Below are 15,781 nucleotides of genomic sequence, written 5' to 3'. Positions count from 1 at the left end.
CGTACCGCTCGGGTACCCTGCCTGCTCCTGGGCGGCAGGGCGGAGGTGAGGGCAGGCCCATCAGCCTCTTAGAGCCAGCAGTTAGTTCACCTGGAAGCGGGGATGGAGCTTTCAGATATGGCGGGCGGGAGGTCTCCTGGCTGCAGAACCTCTTGCCCTCCCCTTGCATGCGCCTTTGGCTCGCTCCACCACGAGGCTCGGGACCTAGCCCTGGAATGCCCTTGTGAACGTCGTCCCAACCCTATAGCCGTGTGAGCACAGACGTGCAGTCATCCAGCGGGCTGAGGTTAGTGATTCCAAGGGGCAGTGCTCAGGGATCTCCACGTTGCTCTTTTTACCCTCCGATTGCACACGTAGGTGAGCACGGTTTCCCCGCTTTGTACATGGGGATACTGAGGCACGGCCTGGCACTATAGCTTCTGTGAGTGAATGGCAGGGCCAAGAGTCAAAGCCAGAAGTCCTGATTCCCACTCCCAGGGTGCTACAGATCTTTCAGAAAAACAGCCAATCTTGATACAAAGATTAGCCCAGGCTGCTCCAGAGAGATGAACGTTTAGTGCGAGGCTGCTGTGTGCGCTGCAAAGAACAGCCCCGTAGCCATAATGTTATTTGTCACAGCCTCACCCAGGCGCCCCCTTTGTTCCCCATGTTTGTACAGCACCGAGCTAGTACAGGCCTCTCGGCATTCCCGCAGTGACGACCGGCAGGAATGGCAGTGATGGGTTCAGTCAGCCACAGAGCCTGCAGAGAGTGGGAGGATACAGATGGGAAGTGCCCTGCCAAGGTCACAGGGCAGAGCTGGCGACTGTCTCAGAGCTAGCTGGTCATGAGCAATGTCTGTCCCGTCCCCCCTGCCCAGGTGGGGCAGGAGCCGGGCAGGCATCTCCTGGCATCCGGTACAATGGGGGTGCCCAGAGAATAAGCAAGAGCCGACTATGCCCTTTGCCCATGCGAGAGCGAACCACTGTCCTCCGTTGGGGGCTCAGAGCACCAGGCAGGGCCTCCGGAGAGCTGTGGACACGGCAGCGACTCCAGCCAGGGCCCCTTTCCCTTCCATGAGCAGAGGGAGGAGACGCTTGGGCTGCTTTGTGCATTTTTATCTTATTGCTTTGCATCGGCGGGCAGAGGAGGGCACAGGTCTGAGCTCCCAGCCACCGTCCTGCTCAGCTCCAAGAAAGCCCCAAGAACTTGGCCTCTCCTAAGTGGCTGGTTGCACAATCCTGAGTCCTTTGTCCTTTGCTTATCACCCTTATCAGGCAGGAAAAGATAATCAGGCATCTTCAGTTCCCTGCAGCCCTGTGTGTTTCTCAAGCTTGTAATTTCTCTTATCAGGAGCCATCTCTCCCCAAGGGAAGGTTTCCCACGGACCTTTGTCCCCCAAGAATGTTCCCAGGAGTTGGGCAGAGTCTTTATGACAAGGGCTTTTCCCAGGACACCTCGCTCTTGGTCGCCCGCGTACAGGGGAGCTGGGGAGTGTGAGGCGCTCGCAGTCGCCTGGCAGGACTGTGGAGCTCAGGGCATGGCAGGCGGTTATCATTCCTCAGGGCTCACGCTTCCAAAGGGACCTGCTGCTGCCCTGCCAGTACAGCTCCAAGCACTCCGGCCTCACGGGAGGACTGCAGGCTGTCTGCCTCAGGGGGCCTGTGCCCCTTGTTGGGGTGGTGGTAGCATCCCTGCACCCTAAGCGAGACCAGGTTAATGTGGGTCCGAGTTGGGACCCACACGACATATGGGGAGTATTTTAAAGCACAGTTTCTAACATTGTTTGGCGCAAGAAAACATTCAAGGCTGGGGGTTCCACATGCCATGGGGTATGTCTACACTGCCACCCTAGTTCGAACTAGGGTGGTTAATGTAGTCAATCGAAGTTGCAAATGAAGCTCGGGATTTAAATATCCCTGGCTTCATTTGCATCTTGCCGGGCGCCGCCATTTTTAAATCCCCGCTAGTTTGGACTCCGTGCCCGCGGCTACACGCGGCACGGAGTAGGTAGTTCGAACGAGGTGTAACGGTAGTTCGAATTAGAAAGCCTAATTCGAACTACCTACTCCGTGCTGCGTGTAGCCGCGGGCACGGAGTCCAAACTAGCGGGGATTTAAAAATGGCGGCGCCCGGCAAGATGCAAATGAAGCCAGGGATATTTAAATCCCGAGCTTCATTTGCAACTTCGATTGACTACATTAACCACCCTAGTTCGAACGAGGGTGGTAGTGTAGACATACCCTAAGTGATGGAGGAGCAAAGTCCCATGAAGAAATGCCATCCTTCCCCTGCTCCTGGTCTATTGCTCACCCCCAGGTCCTAGGAGTTCCCGGACCCAGTGTCCCGGGGGTCCTGCTGACGGGGGGGCCTGGCTCTGCAGAGTGCCCTGACACTGGGGAGACAGTCAGCTCGTGCCTGCCAGTGGCCTCCCTAGCACAAGTGGGTAGGACATGCCGCGGTGGCATTTCTGCAGGGAGAATTCCCTGCCTCTGACCCCCTGCCAGGCCTCTTTCTCCCAAACGAATCCCCCAGGCGGGGCCAGCCACCAGCCTGCTCCTTGTTGGCAAAGAGCTTGGATGGTAGTCGGGCTGGGATCTGGTCCTAGCTCTGACACTGACTTGTTGTGTTCCTTTGCCAAATCACTTCACCTCCCAGGGCCTGGCTGCCTTGTCTGTAAAGTGGAGTTAATCTCTCTGGGTACGTCTACACTAGCCCCCTAGATCGATCACCATTTTAGAAACTGACTAGCCCGAAGTAACTGCCCGCGTCCACACGTGGCAGTGAAAGGGATTCCGGAATAAAGCCCCTAAGTCAAAGTAGCTGGTAAACCTCATTGCAGGAGGAATACCAGCTAATTCGAGTGAGGGCTTTATTTCGGAATCCCGTTTCATTGCTGCGTGTAGACGCGGGCAGTTACTTCGGGCTAGTCAGTTTCTAAAATGGTGACCAGCCGGAACATGCTAATGAAGCGTGTGGTATTTAAATCGCGCGCTTCATTTGCAATTTCGGTTGCCCTCATTAGCCTCCCTAGATCGATCTAGGGGCTAGTGTAGACGTACCCTCTCTCTACAATTGGCACCAGCCTTGTTTCCCCTGTCTGGGGGTGGGGAGGGCACATTTCCCAAGAATGAACCTGTTCAATAACAATACAGAAAACACCTTGATTTGTCTCCTTGGCCTCAGAACTGCCTGGGCATTGGCTGCCCTCCCAAGGTGTGGACACGTCCCTCTCTCCAGCGCCCCGTTCCTCCTCCTGGAGACTCCCGGCAGCGGTGGGTTTGCCCCATTTCACCCCAAGTAGCACAGGACAGAGCTAAAGGAAGGCCCTGGAATAGTGGTGGAAGTTGGGGCCCAGCCCTGCCAGTTCCTTTGTGCTCCAGTATCAGAACCACTCCGGCAGCTTGGCTAATCCGGATCCCAGCTGCCTTCATGCCAGTGCCCCCTCCCAACCATACTTACTGCTGCTGCTACCTGGCAGAGCAGCTGCTGTGGCGGCATTCGGGCCTGGAACCCAGGCAAGCCGCAGCCCTGGCAGAGGTAGCTGGGAGGAGACTAGCAAAAGAGTGGAGGAAAATGAGGATTTCTGGTCTTTTGTCATGGGCATCAACAGGCCATTGCTTGGCTTGTCCAGTTTCCTAGACTGACCCTGCCCTGCTGGGTTGGGCAGCAGATGGTTGGGTGCTGTGCAGACGTGGTAGCAGACGCCAGTGGGCGCGCATGAAGGAGTCGGATGAAGCCCAAGAGCGTCTCAGAAGGTAACCTATGTCCCAAGGGGGGAGTCTCTTGCCAGGCACACACTGTGGGGAAGGGCGTGCATACTGTGAAGCACCGTGCAAGCCTGGGAGATTGAGCTCTGCAGCGTGGCTAAATGCAGACAAGCCCTTAGGTGTTTCACAGAGGGAGATGCGTTCTGCCCATCAAGCCCTTGTTGGCTATAAATAGCACACAGACTAAAATGGCAGCAATCCCTTGGCCTCAAGGCTGAGGGCTCTGTCATCCCAGAGTGACCCTGGGGAAATGGCCTTTTTAATGGAAACCTGGTTTAGAATGGGCTTATTGGCTCCCAAGGGCTGTTTCTAAGGGTCTGTCTACACTACCCCTCGTTCGAACTAGGGTGGTTAATGTGGGCAACTGAAGTTGCAAATGAAGCCCGGGATTTGAATTTCCCGGCTTCATTTGCATCTTGCCGGGCGGCGCCATTTTTAAATCCCCGCTAGTTCGGACTCCGTGCCCGCGGCTCCACGCGGCACAGACTAGGTAGTTCGGATTAGGCTTCCTATTCCGAACTACCGTTACGCCTCGCGGAACAGGCTTCATTTGCAGCTCCGGTTGCCTACATTAACCTCCCTAGTCCGAACTAGCGGGGTAGTGTAGACAGACCCTAAGTGATTTGAGAGAGAACCAGATTCCTCACACTGTGACACTGGGAATCCAGGCACTGGCATTGCTGGTCACAGACAGATCCCTTGGAAATGCAGCTGTAATGACAACACTCTTGGCTTCCCTTGGGCTCCCATGCCCCCCCGCCCCGCCCACCGGCCATAGCTTGGTCCCAGTGAGGTGAGGATCTCAGTGCCAGCACTGTAGGGCACAGACATGTCTCAGTCGAATACACACCCAGTGCCACTGCCCTAGCCCAGCCCACCAGCTTGCAGCCTGGCCGGCGGTGCGCCAGCCGGGATGGACACAGCAGTGTGTGGGGGCCAAGGGGAGTGCAGAGCCACATGGGGCTCATCTCGGCTCTACGCTGCCTGTTTGAACCGTGAACGGTGCCCCGCGCGTGTGCGCCCGGGACCAGCCAGTGTGCCTTTGTTTCTGTGCACTCTGTATTCCAGGAGCCCCAGAATTCCCCTGTGGAGTCTCACTGTGTATTTTAGCATAGATAAGGCCCGGTATTTACCCAGCCTTAGGAAAGGAGGGAGAAAAATCCCTCCTTAAAGAATCTTCCCCTCTCCTCTCCTCTTCCAGCCCCTTGCAAATGAAGCCCATTCTCTCCAGCGCCACCCCGGAGATGACCTTTTTACAGGGACTTTTTTCTGAGATTGTTTGCTGAGTTGGCACCCTGCTTACTGGCTCCCAGTGGCCTTTTCAGACAGGCTGCCACAGGGACACAGGCATCTTCAAAAGCCTTTGAACCGAATTCCGGGGGGGGCTTTACAAGCTCCCATTGAAAAATTGTTACTTTGAAGTGATGTTGCATTTTCAACCCTTTGAAGCGAAACAATTAAGAGGAGGCCCAGCCGCTGGAAAGGCAAAACGCTGGGTGTCACAAGCCTTTTTCTCCTTCTCTTTGTGAGCATGACCCCCCATCCCTCTCCTGTCTCACCAGCCCCATCCCACGGGGGCAGGGGAGACCAGGGACTTCGGTGCGGGCGGGAGTTCTGTGACGTTCCTGTGGCTGACAGCTCCCAGGGCTGCCCATGGCTGATAGACAGAGGGGGAAATGCCAGGCATTCCTGGAACAGCACAAACGCTCCCCTACTCCCAGTGAAGCCCAGCTGAGGCAGTGCGGTACCTCTGAGAAGAAAACCACCGAAAGGGGGGATGGTATTTATCAGAGCTGCATGTGCATTTCCAAAGACAGTGGGGGGTGCTAGGAGAAGGCAAACCAGGGGGGTTGCCACAGTCCCACCGCTGGAGCTGGATGGCAGTTTTGGGCATTGAGCACGTTTGGAAATGTTCATCCCCAATGCCATTTTTGTGGGTTTTCATGTCAGCGAGACAGTCAGACTCCAATTCAGCTTGTTTTTTGGGGGGGCGGCTTTGAGTTCAGGCACCTGGCTGAAGAAAACAGGGATTCCCTCCAGGCTGTGCCTTGGCGCTCAGCATTGTTCTTGATGGTTGATAGAACATAAGAGCGGCCGCCCTGGGTCAGACCAATGGTCCGTCCAGCCCAGCATGGCCACAGCTGGGTCCTCGGAGGGAGTGAACAGACCAGGGGAATTCTTGAATGGCCCAGCCCCAGCTTCTGGCAGAGGCGTAGGAAACCCAGAGCATGTGGTTGTGTCCTGCCCTGCCTGGCTAATCACTGGACCTACCCTCCAGGAACAGATGTGATTCTCTTTGAGCCCGTTATAGGTCTGGCCTGCACAACGCCCCCTGCATGGAGTTCCACAGGCTGACTCTGCAGTGCATGAAGGAACAGCACTGCCTCTGGGTTGTTTGAAACCTGCTGCCTCTTGAGGTTGCTGGCCCCCGGGTTACGTGACAGCACTTAGCCAAGGTGCAAGGCCCCGTTGTACAGGGCTCTACACAGACACAGAGCCCAGAGGGAGCTTATACCTAGACAGCAGGTGGGCAGAGAAAGGAAGGTTTCTCCAGGCTGCAGCTGTGAGCCCAGGAGAATTGCTTGTTCGGGGTCACAGTCTGTTTCCGAGTGGAAGCAGAGGAGTGAATGTGTAACAGTCAGTAATTAACCACTGGAACCACTGGCCAAGGTGCTGGTGGAGTCTCCCTCACTGGTAGTTAAACCAAGCCCAGACGTTTGTCTACAGCTCTGCTGTGGGCACGTCAGCTTAGCCCTAGAGGATCACAGTGGTCCCTTGTGGCCTGGGAATCTGGGACCCATCCGCCCCTTGTCAACGAGGCCAAACAAACTGAAAAGCCGCTGCCTATGTTTGCCGATTTTAAAGCCAGCTGGGACCACTGTGATCGTCTAGCTGGAACCAGCCGGAGACCCTCCCTGCTCTGAGTGGAGCAGCGTGTGGTTCCCTGCCGGAGCCAAGCAGCTGGAGTGAAAGCTCCGTGGAGGGCAGAGGGTGTTGGGAACCTGCCATAGGCTGTGCCCCAGAATCTCCCTGCTTTTTGGTCAGGGTCTGTCGTCACATTTTGTTTCCTTTCTGGGCTGACAGTTTAGAAAAGAGCCCTTCTGGGATGCTGGAAAAGGCGTTTGCAGGCTTTCCCTTCGCCCCGCCCAGCATGCTGGGTCCTGGTGGCAGGCAGGTTCACATGTAGCAGCTGTGTCCAGCGTGACTCTCGCTTGCTGAGCAGCCCTGCTTCTTTTCCGACTGGAGCCTTCTCCAGCACCTCCCGTGGGAGGATCTGCCTGGATTTCAGACGCTCATTTGTGAAGCCTCGGAATAGCCCTGCGGAATGGGGAGGGCAGGGACTCAGCCACGTTTGAAAGCGGGGGAACCTGAGAGCCAAAGGAAGAAGTGGCTTGCACAAGGTCAGCTGTATCAGAGGTAAACCAGGCACCAGGGCCCTTGGGTGCCCCTTTGTTTGGAGCACATGGCCCCATCCTCTGGTCTGAGCGCAGTGCGCAGTGCGCAGCCTCTTGGCAGAGTAAATGCAGATCCATGCACAGGCACTCGGCAATGTGTAGCAGTGCCCTGGCTGGAGCAGGGCCTGAGCCCGGGGGAGGGAGGGAAGGAGGCTGTTTTGCTCAGTGGCCCTTAACCTTTCCAGGCAGGATGTCTCAGTGCTGGGGGGCAGGCCGCTGAAAGCTCTGCCTGCCCTGGCCAGGGCTAACCAGCCTGAAGGAAGGGCTACCTCTGGCTCGGCTGCAGGGTAATTCCATTGCACTTCTGTGGGCCTCTGGGACGTTCCTGGCCACAGGGGACCTGGAAGAGGCAGGAGGAGGATTCCTCCTGTGGTCAAGACCTGCACAGGCCCTTTTGCAGCTTCTGGCGTAGGGTGTGCTGGGCTCAGCAGTCAGGAATCCCGCACTGATTGCCAGGTGATCCCCACAGCAGCACCGGCTGGCACGGTCAGCGCTGGTGTTAAACCCTTCAGTAGAGGCATTTTCCTTTTCAACATGTTATACTGTAACAAGCCCAGTCCAGGGGCACTCTCTGTGCCCACCGTGCTGTCTTGGTTAGCACAGGGCCCTGCAGAGAAGGTCCGTCGCCCTGCACGGGAGGGGGAGCTCTCCGCAGGCCCCTTTCCCCAGGCTAGTTGTAAGCTAGCACTGGCCACAGGGGTGTTGGCGTCAGCTAGCAATCGGATCATAAGCCTGGGGACGTACGTGACTTTCTCCCCTGCTCTGAAGCCTGCCACCTGCAGCTCCCCTCGCCAGTTAGACTAGCTCTGTCCCGGTTGTACCTGCCTGTGCACTCAAGCCACTAGGGCCTGATGTCTCAAGTGGCTAGTCCATGGGGTGGTGACGTTGCTGCTGCTGCGAGCAGCGCTAGGTGCATCCATCCGCCCGAACAGACCTGCCCTTAGGCCAAGCTTCGGAGCTGCGCCGCCCTCGCCACAGGCACTCGGAAAGGCTTGCCGTCACCTTGGCCGCCTGCCCATGCGCCCGGGTCCTGGGGTGGCTGATGAATCTAGAGCAGAGGACACATGGGGTGGGGTATGCACCAGGCCAGGTCATCTCACCTGCCACTCACCACTCAGGGGCTGTGTTCTCTCCTGTCTCCACAGGTTGCCTGTCAAAATCTGAAGAGAAACAAGAGACAAACCCAGCATCTGACACCTCAGAACCCTGCTCCCCGCCACCGATTTACAGCCCAGCCTGCCAGTGGCTGCAGGAGTCAGACCTCACTGTGGAGACGCTGACGCTGGCCAGCGGTGCCACTCTGCAGCTAGCGGCCGTCCCGCCTGGGGTGCTGGGCAACGCAGACCTGTCATGCTTCTACTGTTGCACCCAGTGCGGCAAAGTGTTCTGGGAGGGCTCGCACTTGGGGCGCGTGCTCGCTCAGTTCAAGGAGGCTTTGTGCACCGCAGGGGGAAGCCAAAGCTTCTACGAGCTGAGCTAATGGGGAGGATTCTGGAGCAGGGCTGCAGATTCCGCCTGGCTCTTGATTCCCCGATGCTGCTGCGGCTTGCACAAGGGACAGGCCGGGACTGAGGCTCAGGCCTGGGAGTTGGGCTCCTTGGGGGGCCTGTGGGCTGAGGCCTGGGCAAAGAGCTGTAAGGGGCCATGCTGCCCACTGGCTTGACGTTGACTGGCCTCCACGGCACTCATTAAAGGAGAGATTCTGGGACCCATCCGTGTGGGGTGGCTGCTCATTGGCCACCCGCTCCCAGCTCTTTGGAAGGCTGTTCTGTGGCCTGGTACCCGCCGCGTGGGCCTTTGCTGTTCCGTGGCCGGGTACCCACCGCGCGGGCCTTTGCTGTTCCGTGGCCTGGTACCCGCCGCGCGGGCCTTTGCTGTTCTGTGGCTGGGTACCCGCCGTGCGGGCCTTTGCTGTTCCGTGGCCTGGTACCCACCGCATGGGCCTTTGCTGTTCCGTGGCCAGGTACCCACCACATGGACCTTTGCTGTTCCGTGGCCTGGTACCCTCCGCGCGGGCCTTTGCTGTTCCGTGGCCTGGTACCCGCCGCGCGGGCCTTTGCTGTTCCGTGGCCGGGTACCCGCTGTGCGGGCCTTTGCTGTTCCGTGGCTGGGTACCCGCCGCGCGGGCCTTTGCTGTTCCGTGGCCGGGTACCTGCCGCGCAGGCCTTTGCTGTTCCGTGGCCTGGTACCCGCCGCGCGGGCCTTTGCTGTTCCGTGGCCTGGTACCCGCCGCGCGGGCCTTTGCTGTTCCGTGGCCTGGTACCCGCCGCGCGGGCCTTTGCTGTTCCGTGGCCGGGTACCCGCCGCGCGGGCCTTTGCTGTTCCGTGGCCGGGTACCCGCCGCGCGGGCCTTTGCTGTTCCGTGGCCAGGTACCCACCACGCGGGCCTTTGCTGTTCCGTGGCCGGGTACCCGCCGCGCGGGCCTTTGCTGTTCCGTGGCCGGGTACCCACCGCGCGGGCCTTTGCTGTTCCGTGGCCGGGTACCCGCCGCGCGGGCCTTTGCTGTTCCGTGGCCTGGTACCCGCCGCGCGGGCCTTTGCTGTTCCGTGGCCGGGTACCCGCCGCGCAGGCCTTTGCTGTTCCGTGGCCGGGTACCCACCACGCGGGCCTTTGCTGTTCCGTGGCCAGGTACCCGCCGCGCAGGCCTTTGCTGTTCTGTGGCCAGGTACCCACCACGCGGGCCTTTGCTGTTCCGTGGCCGGGTACCCGCCGCGCAGGCCTTTGCTGTTCCGTGGCCGGGTACCCACCGCGCGGGCCTTTGCTGTTCCGTGGCCGGGTCCCCACCGCGCGGGCCTTTGCTGTTCCGTGGCCGGGTACCCGCCGCGCAGGCCTTTGCTGTTCCGTGGCCGGGTACCCGCCACGGGGGCCTTTGCTGTTCCGTGGCCAGGTACCCGCCGCGCGGACCTTTGCTGTTCCGTGGCCGGGTACCCGCCGCGTGGGCCTTTGCTGTTCCGTTGCCACAGGAACAGGGTCAGTGACGAGTAACGACCCACCAGTTCTCACCCTGATGAAACGTTCACCCCTGACTAGGCTAGGAAACGACCCGTGGCCCCGCTCCGCCCAGCTCACACCCAGAGCCAGCTGTGGCCACACTGCCTGGCCTGGCTAAAACGGGGCTCTGGAGGAGACAGGTAAAGGCAGGGCTGGCAGCCACCAAGCCTCAGTCACATTCCACCCCCGGCCCTGCCCTGAGCTTCCCCTCCCCTGAGCTCGCCCTCCTCCAGCCCTGCCCTGAGCACTCCCGGGGGGGGGGGGGGGGAGTGCAATATGACAAAGTACCTGCAAGAAATGTCAGATACTGCACCCCCCCCCAACACAGCACTGCTGGCCTTGTGCTGCCCACACCCACAGCTGGCTAGAAAAGCTCCATCCTGGTTTATGGAAGGAGCATTGGCAGGAATGCTGGCCCGGCTGCTCTTGCGAACAGGCCTCAGGGCCTCTTGGCTTCCCCGGTGGAATTCCTGCTCAGGCAGCTCTCAGACGTGTCCTCCAGTTGCTCCTCCCCATGCTAACGGCGCGGCCTTGGACTGCCACAGTGCTGAGCCGCTAGGCAACAGCAGCCAGCCGGCTCCCTGGATGACCTGCCCTGCCTTGCTTAGCCGCTGGCCCTTGTGCAAAGCTCCTGGCTCCCCTGGCTTGTCCGGGGCCTCAGCAGCTTGTGGTGATTCCCAGCCCCCATGTGGGGACAACACTGCCCCTGTCCCTGAGCAGCCCTGCCCAGCATGGCACTTGAAGGGCTGATGACGCTGCATTGTGGCTTGGTGCCCATTGGTGATGAAGGAAACAGCCAGTTTCTCTTTGAGCTCCGGGGCAAATCCGAGCTGCCAGGTCCATAGTAACTCACAGCAGCAAGTGTCCCAAACTAGCAGCCCCTGTGCAGGGCGGGGGGTGGCAGCCCTGGGGGTCCCTGTGGCCAGGGCACATGGCTGCTCTCTCAGCAATGCCCTCGGGCGTCAATGTTGCTGTCCACCAGGGTGTCAGTGCTTCTCTGCACGGGACTTGACCAGGAGGGCGAGTGTGTTGTCCCAGCTCAGACCGGGTGCTGGGCCTCAGAGGAGTTCAACCTGGGGGCTGCCCTCCTGGGAACAGAGATTGTCTCAGATACGGCAAGAGAGGCAGGTTTAGGATGCTCGTCCCAGGTTTAAGAGGGACCCAACTGCACGCAGGGAGTTACAAGGGAGGCACAAGAGCTGGGCAGACGTGCTCACCAGAGCGACGTGTCTTCTTTCCAGTGTCTGCACTTGCCAGTGGCCCAGCCACCGTGGCGCCCTTTCCACAGGCCCATTACACCGGAGTCAGTGCAGAGCCAGCGTGCTGGGAATGAGCATGTGGCGCCTGCACATGCCGAGCGTGAGTGTGTGCAAGCCTGGGATGGAGAGCGAGCGCGCTGCAAGCTCTAGAACTGTGCACGAGTACCAGGCTACTGCGTGTGAGTACACGCACACGTGGCCGATGTGCACACTGAGCACAGGTGTGAAGAGCTCAAGGGTAGCGATATTTGCTGCGAGTGTCCATTTTTCTGTTGGGTAAGTCACTCAGGAATGTGAAAACGCGCGCGCGCACACACACTCTCTCTCACACACACACACTCTCTCTCTCACACACACACATTCTCTCTCTCTCTCACACACACACACACACACACACACTCTCTCTCTCTCTCACACACATACACACACTCTCTCTCTCTCTCACACACACACACTCTCTCTCTCTCTCTCTCTCTCTCACACACACACACACTCTCTCTCTCTCTCTCTCACACACACATACACACTCTCTCTCTCACACACACACACACACACACACACACTCTCTCTCTTTCTCTCTCTCACACACACATACACACTCTCTCTCTCTCACACACACACTCTCTCTCTCTCTCTCTCTCTCTCTCACACACACACACTCTCTCTCTCTCTCTCTCTCAGTGGTGCCTGCCCTACTGTGAGGGCTGCTGTTTACCAAAAGGAAATGCAAGTTCTCGATTTCACCCGCCCGAGCTCCAACCAGCCATTGGGGGTGGGAGAGGTGTTGTGGTCTGACAGGGGGCCAAGACTTTCTGACCCTAAATCTGTGAGTGAGTAAGAGTTTTGTCAGGTCATAGGGTTTCAGACATAATACAGCAAGTCCCAGCTGCCTACAGTCTAATGGACAAGCTGAGAATGCTGTTCAACTCGTACAAAAAGCACTAGGGTTACTGCATGACGGACCCGCTCAGCCTGGGGGTGCAAGCCTGGGAGGCCCGCCGCTCCCCCCCACACCCGGCCAAGCTTTATTCAACAGCAAGCTTAGAAACAGTAGCTGAGTGAGGGTTTGTCCGCAGGGTGCAGGGAATGAGCCGCTATTAGTCACCTTTGGATCCAACGAAGAACCACGGTGGAGGGGCATGCAAAGTGCCTCATATGAAGCTGAAGGATGGACTATGGTCCCTAATGGTAGCAACTGGCCTAGCGAGCCACTGTAAGAACACAGGTAGCACCATGGGGTTCTGCTGTCCTGGCTAACACTGGAAATGTCTGAGTGAAATCAGAGCCATCAACCTGTCGCCTGCCAGGTCGACTCAGCTGAGAGAAGAAATGCAGCAGCAGACAATGCAAAGCCCAGCAACCCCCGTAACAAGAACAGCTCCAGTAGTGCAGTCACTGCAGATGGGGCTGGTCACTGGGTGACACAGCCTGTGGCAGGACTCCCCACACACTGCTGAGCTGCCTCTGCGCGCTGCAGCCATGCAGCTCGTTGTGACTAGTGGCTGTGGTGTAACTGTGGCTGCAAGAGCAGGCCGAGACTCGCCGGGGTGGGAGCGGATGGGGGCTGAGTTACTCTGACAGGGACCACAGGGAAGAAGCTCTGCCTAGCTGTTGGTCAGCTACTAGCAATGCTTTAGTGTTAAGCCGAGTGGCTTACGTAACTGTACGACACCCATTCCAGCGTTTCCCACAGGCTGGGCTGACGTGCATGCCTGGAACCGCACACAGCAGGACTGAAGGGGGGGTCAGCTTTTAGCCCTTTGGAAAACACTGGCAAAGACACCTGGCACTCTGCACGGCCCTAAGCCGGCTGTAGCACCCTGTGTGGGGTTGTTTCTAGTGCACATGGGCTAAATCAGCTCACACCCATCGGACCCTGCATGGGGCTGCCAAGAAATAGCCCCAAGGTGCTGCAGAGACCTGGAGCAAACATCCCATGCTGCACCCAGGCTGATGGTCATTGTGATGCTGTAAAAGCCGCTCCTTGGCCAGGGGAGGGAGCAGAACAGGGCAAGGGTGGAGCTGGGGCAGGAAGAGGCAGGGTGGGGAGAGGCCTTGGGGAAAGAGTAGGGGCCTGGGGCGGAGCAGGGTCAGGCAGAGGGGGAAAGGAGGAAGCTGGCACCCGTGGGCTAAGGGTGGGGGCGCTGGCCTGTCTGCTGGGCACTGACTTGGGCTGCTGTCTCCCTCACATGGTCCAGCCATGAGCACAGCAGACAGCGCTGGGGTGCACTGCCATATACACGGGTAAGCCCGGCGTGTGGGCGGGGCTGCGCTGGCTGGGGGGCGCTGCCATTTACACGGGTAAGCCCGGCGTGTGGGAGGGGCTGCGCTGGCTGGGGGGCGCTGCCATTTACACGGGTAAGCCCGGCGTGTGGGCGGGGCTGCGCTGGCTGGGGGGCGCTGCCATTTACACGGGTAAGCCCGGCGTGTGGGCGGGGCTGCGCTGGCTGGGGGGCGCTGCCATTTACACGGGTAAGCCCGGCGTGTGGGCGGGGCTGCGCTGGCTGGGGTGCACTGCCATTTACACGGGTAAGCCCGGCATGTGGGCAGGACTGCACTGGCTGGGGTGCGCTGCCATTTACACGGGTAAGCCCGGCGTGTGGGCGGGGCTGCGCTGGCTGGGGGGCGCTGCCATTTACACGGGTAAGCCCGGCGTGTGGGCGGGGCTGCGCTGGCTGGGGGGTGCTGCCATTTACACGGGTAAGCCCAGCGTGTGGGCGGGGCTGGGGGGCGCTGCCATTTACACGGGTAAGCCCGGCGTGTGGGCGGGGCTGGGGGGCGCTGCCATTTACACGGGTAAGCCCGGCGTGTGGGCGGGGCTGGGGGGCGCTGCCATTTACACGGGTAAGCCCGGCGTGTGGGCGGGGCTGGGGGGCGCTGCCATTTACACGGGTAAGCCCGGCGTGTGGGCGGGGCTGGGGGGCGCTGCCATTTACACGGGTAAGCCCGGCGTGTGGGCGGGGCTGGGGGGCGCTGCCATTTACACGGGTAAGCCCGGCGTGTGGGCGGGGCTGCGCTGGCAGCAGACGGGTCAGGACTCGGCTTTGCAGTTGGGGTTTGCACAGCTGCCTAACGGAGTTAGGTGCCTGGCTCCCACCACTCCCAGAGGCATCGAACTCCCTTGGCTCCTTTGCAAATCCCACTGAGCCGGAGCCTGGGGTCCTGGCTACCTAGGCCTGCCGGCCTCGGGCATGCTCACTGTCAGCTGGCTTAGCCTGCAGCCGTTCCCAGCCCTTGGCTGGCAGAGCAAAGCCAAAGCTGCCTACGTTATGCCCTGCTCCAGCCGGAGAGGGGTCAGTGTTTTGTTTTCCCTGCATTGGGCGCTGGGGAGCTGGGTGGGGAAGAGCCTGCCATGAGCTGGGCTGTGGTTTCCAACCCTATGAAGCTGGTCCTTGCACCAGGCCACCAGCTGCAGCCCAGGGATGGATGCAGGGCCTCAACCCGCATCCAGCAGCTGAGCATGAGTCAATGGGACTAGCAGGCACATCAGCCAGGTGGGCTTTACCAGGGACTGAACAGGGCTTGGCTCGCATGTGACTTGACTGGCTGCCTTGCCGCAGTGCCACCAGGTCTGGTTCCCGTGGGGTATTGCACGTGGAACCCGTCAGGCCCTCTGCCTCCCTGGGGCAGCCCAGTTCAGCTGCTGGGCTCTGTGGGAGTCGTCGCCTCTGATACTGCAAACCCTGGTGTCCGAGCACTGTCCCAGACGCAGCAGGGCTGTGCTAACACAGACAAGCTCCCTCTCCAACAGGCAAGCCAGGCCCCCGGAAAGGGGCAGAACACCCAGCAGAGAAGCCACGTCAGGCGCCTAATAACCCGGGGGGAAAGCTGAGGACACGTATCCTGGAATTCACAGAGTGACTCTGATGGAAAGTCCTTTGCAATGGGCCACTTGCCCCCTCCATATAGGTTTGTCCATCCCCAGCTTCGCGCCTGGGCCTAGCTCTGATTTCAGTGCCTTTCCATTTGCAGCCCACCCTTGGCTATGGCTTGCATCCTGCCAACCCCTTGTCGGCATGGCTAGGAGCTGCCAGGCACAGAGCCCAGCATCCAGCCCAGGACAGCTGTCAAGAGACAGGAACCCTGCTTCCTGCAGACCAGCCTTTGGCTGCATTCAGGCAAGACGTGAAATCCCAGCAGGAATGCCGGGGGAAGTGCTGTAAGGCTGCTGGGAAGCTCAGTGATCCTGGACAACAATTCTCTTCCTCTTCTTCCGGATGGAGGCCAGCGGCTGGGCCAGCTCCTGGTCTCAGACACCTTGCTGGGAACCTTTTAACTTGACTGCAATTGCCCCAGATGTGCCCCCGCAGAACAACCAGAATCTCT

General features: G+C 59.5%; 1 protein-coding gene across 7 annotated transcripts in view; it reads left to right on the top strand.

The window, feature by feature from the left end:
* The window catches only part of EXD3 (exonuclease 3'-5' domain containing 3), a 347,824-nt gene extending 338,912 nt beyond the window's left edge, over positions 1 to 8,912 (top strand). For 6 of the 7 annotated variants that reach the window (XM_014570610.4, XM_006117367.5, XM_025181796.3 and 3 more), the window contains one exon: positions 8,350 to 8,912. In XM_014570610.4, coding sequence (XP_014426096.3) covers positions 8,350 to 8,684 — 335 coding nt within the window. In that variant the 3' untranslated portion in view covers positions 8,685 to 8,912. The remainder of the gene's footprint in view (positions 1 to 8,349) is intronic. The other variant, XM_075905830.2, reaches the window with a different exon arrangement.
* The last annotated feature ends 6,869 nt before the right edge of the window (positions 8,913 to 15,781 follow it).

Source organism: Pelodiscus sinensis, chromosome 23 (assembly GCF_052426305.1).
Source record: "Pelodiscus sinensis isolate ZL-2025 chromosome 23, ASM5242630v1, whole genome shotgun sequence".
Taxonomy (NCBI): domain Eukaryota; kingdom Metazoa; phylum Chordata; order Testudines; family Trionychidae; genus Pelodiscus; species Pelodiscus sinensis.
Note: the sequence above shows the minus strand (reverse complement) of the source record. Positions and strands in the feature narration are given on the sequence as shown.